This window comes from Rhincodon typus, chromosome 15 (genome assembly GCF_021869965.1).
Source record: "Rhincodon typus isolate 14 chromosome 15, sRhiTyp1.1, whole genome shotgun sequence".
Classification (NCBI taxonomy): Eukaryota; Metazoa; Chordata; class Chondrichthyes; order Orectolobiformes; family Rhincodontidae; genus Rhincodon; species Rhincodon typus.
In genome coordinates this window covers 29,610,138-29,615,456 of record NC_063346.1, presented here as the reverse complement: position 1 = coordinate 29,615,456, position 5,319 = coordinate 29,610,138, and the positions used below count along the sequence as shown (strand labels likewise).

The following is a 5,319-nucleotide window of genomic DNA, read 5'->3' as shown; positions in this document are numbered from 1 at the left end:
CAGTTTCTAGCTTGTCAAGGTTCAGGCAGAAGGAATTCACTAGTGAAAACACGGGTAAGAGTGTAAATGGAGACAGATACAATGATCCTGCCATGTTATTTTAGCTGGTTCTCAATTAAACTGCTCTTTCACGGGAAACCTTGGAAAAACCTGCTTAAAGCTGGCAACTACAAAATTTAAACTGTAGTTTTTAGTTTAATGCAACTACAAACTAAATTAGATTTGTACAAAAAGAAAACTTTCTTACCCAACAACTGCATGCACACCAACCTCTGATAATTGACTGTGATATGATGGGCTGAAAAACTCCTCTAATGGGGACTAAGAAAATGCTCCATTGTGATATGATGGGAAACTTGTTATGGACCAGACCAAAGCCCCCCTCAATCTATTAAGATGATTTTAAAGGCAAGCATAAGTCATTGCATTCCAGATGTAATTCAATTGGCCAAACTACTCACCATTAAGCAAAACGTTTTATTTTTACACTACTGTTAAAATACAGACAAAATAAAAATGAGAAGAATCTGTTTAACTGTAACTGTATTGAAATGCTCAGCAAAATAATAGACACATTAGCTACTAAAACTAAAATTCCTGGTTCTGAGATTGACTCACTCATTCAAGCAGGTTTTATTGTTTCAACTTCAAAAAAAAAAGCCATCAGGCCTCTCAAGCTGTTTACTCTATTGGCTTTGAGCAGATTGTTTGTCACCTCTGTTTCAACTTTGCAGTCAAAGAGAAGGTGCAGAGAAAGGTCAAATTCAATAATGAGAAGTCAGTTTAAACGTCTGATAATAGCAAGGAAGAAGCTGTTCTTGAATCTGGTACATGTTTTCAAACTTTTGTATTTTTTACCTGACAGACAAGGGTGGAAGAAAGTATGACCAGGCTGGGAGGGGTCTTTAATTATGTTGGCTGCTTTCCTGAGGCAGTGGGAAGTACAGACTGAGTCAATGAATTGCATCTGGTTCACGTGATGGACTTGTCTGCATCCACAACTCTCTGTAATTTGTTGCAGCTTTGGGAAGAGCAGTTGCCATACCAAGCTATAATGCATCTGCATAAGATGCTTTTTAATGGTGCATGTATAAAAATTGGTAAGAGTCGTTGTGAACATGCTTCTACTTCTAATGAAGTAGAGGCATTGGTGTGCTTTCCTAAGTGTAGTGTTAAGATGGATGGACGGACCAGGAAAGATTGTTGGTGATCATCGCTCCAGGGAAATTAAAGTTCTCGACCACCTCCTCCACACCACCAACCAGACAGCGTGTCCTCCACTCTGTTTCCTGAAGTTGATGACCAGCTACTTCATTTTGCTGACATTGAGAGAGAGATTGTTGTCTATCTCTTTCCTATATTGTTTTGTCATTAAGTTCCTACCCACTATGGTGGTGTCATCAACAAACTTGTAAATGGGCTAAAGCAAAGTTTGGCCCCGCAGTTGTGTACAAGAAGTAAAGTAGGAGTTTGAGTACGTAGCCTTGCAGGGCACTATTGTTGAGGTTTATTGTGGAGGAGGTTTTGCCGCATATCCTAATTGCGGTCTGTGGGTCAGGAACTCAAGGATCCAGTTGCAAAGGGGAGAGCAGAATCCTAGGTCTGAGTTTGGTTGGAATTGTGTTGAAGGTGGAGCTATAATCAATAAGTAGGAATCTGACATGGTGTCCTTGTTATTGAGATGTTCCAGGGATGAGTGTAGGGTCAGGGAGATGGCATCTGCTGTGGACCTGTTGTGACAGTAGGTAAAATGTCGAGGATCAAAGCAGCCTGGGAAACTGATGTGAGCCATGACTAACCTCTCTAAGCAATTCATAATGAATGCCAAAGCCATCGAGGTAGAGGTCACTGAGGCATACTGCATGATTTTTCTTTGGCACGGATGACTGTGGTCGTCTTGAAGCAGGTGGGAACCTCCGATTGGAGTAAGGAGAGGTTAAAGACACCTGCGAATACCCCTGCCAGCTGCTACACACAGGATCTAAGTGCACAGCTCAGGACGCCATCCAGGCCCATCACTATTTGTGGGTTCATTTTCAAGAAGGCCAATCTGATGTCTATGGAGGTGACTCAGTACAGGTGCACCCATGCAAATGATGGTTCCTCCAATTGTTCTCTATGATAATGGCAGGAGGGATCAAGGAACTCTCCTCTTGGGAGAATGGATCCACCTGAAAGACATAAAGGGCAGAGGACATTACAGCCACTGGCTAGTAGTGGTGTTCAGTACTTTCTTAATACAAGTGAAATGACCAAGTGTTACTAACTGGGTGTCAGGACATGGATGTCTCTTCCCTGCTGGACCGGTCCCTGTTTTCTCCTTCCAGGGAAGAATCCTTTCCTTGGAGACAGTGAGAACAGCACCACCTGTGTGGCATCACTCCCTGTCCTGTTACAGGATGTCTTCTCCTGTAATTATGTAAAGGGGATAAATGAGTAAGACACCAGTGGATGGCATGTCCATTAGTGTTGGTGGACGTGGGGTGCAGGTGTTGAAGTGGTCTGAGAGTATGACGAAGAAAGTGTAAGTGGAGTGAGAGGGGGTATAGAGAATGAGTGAGGGAAGTGTTTCATGCACGAGAGTGGGTGTCAGATGATAACCATTGGTGGGAGGTGGATGCTGTCTGCTACCTCACACTTTTATCTGTGCCACAGCAGAATATTGTACGTACTCTGGTGAAACCAAGAAGACCACTGACCTCCTTCCTCACCCTGGAGATGGCACCGATCCAGGTGGCGATCTCTGACTCCCCTCCTCTCCACAATATCATCCACAAGGACTTCAAGGACCTTTACCAGAAGTATAGTGCTAGTTTCCTCTTCTCCGCTATCTCTCCTGCTACCTAACACGGCCAGGCAGCACGAGTTATTGATGTTAGCACTTCTGCAGATACAGTGTGCTTTGAAAGATGACACAGGTCCAGGGGATGCTGGTCATACGGAGGACCCCTGCTGAGTAGTATGTTCTTTGGGAACAGTGCCTGGTAAGATAAGGTGAGGCAGAAATAGGATGTGATATTCACCGTGCGTGAAAGCAGTGACTTTGGCAAGTTACAACAAGAAAACTTGCACAGCCTTACAGCAAGAATCACTCCACCCATGTGCTGTGAACTGCACTTCAGGCTTGATCTTAAACAGCAAAACTTAGCTATAAACATATGTGGACTCTAGGAAAGCTGCTGTCAGTTTCAATGGAGTGATGACAGGTTTGTTGTCATCATTACTGCAAAATCCAAGGCTAGCTGAAATGCTGTTAGTGTTGATAGTAAATAAATGAGCAAACAAATTTGAAGGCTGGGAGTGTTGGTATAATTGACTGTTAATTGTTACAACCAGCAGAAAAACCACGTTCCTTGTTTAATGAGATAACAAGGTGTAGAGCTAGATGAACACAACAGGCCAGGCAGCATCAGAGGAGCAGGAAAGCTGATGTTTCGGGTCTGGACCCTTCTTCAGAAAGGTTTCTGATGTTAGTGGAATTGTGACAATTGACATCTGAAAACCAGTTCGCAAAAAATTGTTTCATATTTAAAACACAGTTTACTATTCAACACTGGAGACGAAAGTTTCTAGTATACTTCTAACAGAGGTTTCCTTTAGCAAGAGTCTGTTTACCTGGATTGTATATTTGAATAACACCGTAATAAACTGAATATAGATAGTTATTATCCTGTTCCTGTAAATTTTGTAATTTTAGTCAACCTGTTGGGATGTTTTATGATAGACCACTGGAGCAGTGGTATTTGAATCCAGGCCTTCTGGTTCAGATGTAGGAACGTTTCCACTGCAGTCCCCAAGATTTTGTATTTCTAAGTTCAAGGCATGATAGATAATTTGTTACTCAAAGGAGATGGGATGTTACGATGCATCTCTGGAGCAGCGAGGACTTGAACCCGGACCTCCTGTTTCAGAGGTAGGGACATTAACATTATGCCATAAGAGCCTACCATTGTGGGCTTGTAGAATGGGTGACGCAGTTGGCCTATTTCTTGGATAATACCAATCGTTACTATGTAAATGACGCACAGTCTTATGAATAATGTATGAATATGCAGATGAGCACATACCCCCGCTGGAGCGTGGTGGCGGCGGCGGCCTTTCTCCGACAGAGCGAGCGCTGTCATCATGGCGACGCGAGAGCACTGAGTGCGGAGGGTTCAAACTGCAAGCGTTGCCCCTTTCGATCGCTCGACATTTCTGTTCTTTCTGACAATTATTTTGGTCTCGATGTGGGTGTAACCACAATGGCTGAGGTAACATCGCCGGTGATGGAGATGGAGATGGAGATGGGGAAGCGGATTCCATGTGCAGCGGGGTTGCTGGGCGAAGGCAGCAGCCCGGGCCCCGTCGCCGCTCTGACGGTAGAACCGCTCTCTCCACAGCCGAAGCCTGGCCCCGGATGCGGCTCGAGCTCGGCGGTTGCAGGGAGGGGAGTGCGCGTCTTAAAGGTAATGTTCGCAGTCTGGCTCATGTTAATTGACCTCTGAAGAATGTAGGTAATAACCTCAATTTTTGATTTATTTCAAGAGGTGTTCCGTCTTCCATTTCAGATGTTCAAATGAAAAGCTATCAAATGCGGCTGATTGGCTTGGATTAGTATTTTTACTGGAAATATTTGCTACATTAAAACGTTGCGGTTTCAACGCAGCGGATTCCAGGTGATCAGCTTTTCCCTGGCTCTGTGCAGGATAAACGCAGTTTTTTTTAATATCACGCTACCTTTAACTGTTAATGATTATCCTAATATGGGAAATACAGATACGCTAAATGTGTATATTTTTGAAAATTGCATATTGCAGTATTTTCAAAGCTCGTCTTTATATTTATCCATCTCGTGTGCAAGTCTACATGATAAAAATCGGTTGCAGTAAAATGACCTGAAAAGGTGAACAGTTGTAAAATGCGTCTTTTTTTCCTGTTAGGAGTTGAACCGTCCTTATGTTCCTGTAATATCTTGTTGAACAGTGAAAACCTGTAGGAACTACCAACGCCCAGACCATTAGAAACAGAAAATGTCAAGTAACGGGTGTTTCAGATGAATTAGAAATATTTTATTCATAGTTCTATACCGTTAAAATATTTTCATATTTTGTTGAAGTGTTTCATGTACAGGGAAGGGGTCCTTTAGGTGATGGCCTTCTAAAATGAGATAGCAAAAATGAAAGTGGTGAGTCAAATTAGGTGCATGTTCTGTTCCATTAGCATTCCTTGTGACTTGACATGCTGGTGGGTTTCTTGTTCCCACATACTCAGTGGTGGACAGATTTAGAGTCAACAAGGTGCAGGGCTGGATGAACACAGCAGGCCAAGCAGCATCAT

At 43.2% G+C, this 5,319-nt stretch overlaps 1 protein-coding gene and 1 long non-coding RNA gene across 4 annotated transcripts in view; one reads left to right on the top strand and one right to left on the bottom strand.

Annotated features, from left to right (window-relative positions):
- Positions 1 to 315: 315 nt before the first annotated feature.
- Positions 316 to 4,222, bottom strand: LOC125484936. Its single transcript, XR_007263727.1, has 4 exons — positions 4,068 to 4,222; positions 2,700 to 2,981; positions 2,268 to 2,409; positions 316 to 2,171 (listed from the first exon to the last, which is right to left on the bottom strand). It is a non-coding gene; the product is annotated as an uncharacterized LOC125484936 (long non-coding RNA).
- LOC109911732 (PH domain leucine-rich repeat-containing protein phosphatase 2-like) overlaps positions 4,061 to 5,319 on the top strand; it is a 120,726-nt gene continuing 119,467 nt past the window's right edge. Inside the window, exon 1 of one of the 3 annotated variants that reach the window (XM_020511109.2) lies at positions 4,061 to 4,448. In XM_020511109.2, coding sequence (XP_020366698.2) covers positions 4,245 to 4,448 — 204 coding nt within the window. In that variant the 5' untranslated portion in view covers positions 4,061 to 4,244. Of the gene's footprint in view, positions 4,449 to 4,471; positions 4,497 to 4,558; positions 4,659 to 5,319 lie in introns of those variants that run through there. The other 2 variants (XM_048605567.1, XM_048605566.1) reach the window with 2 other exon arrangements.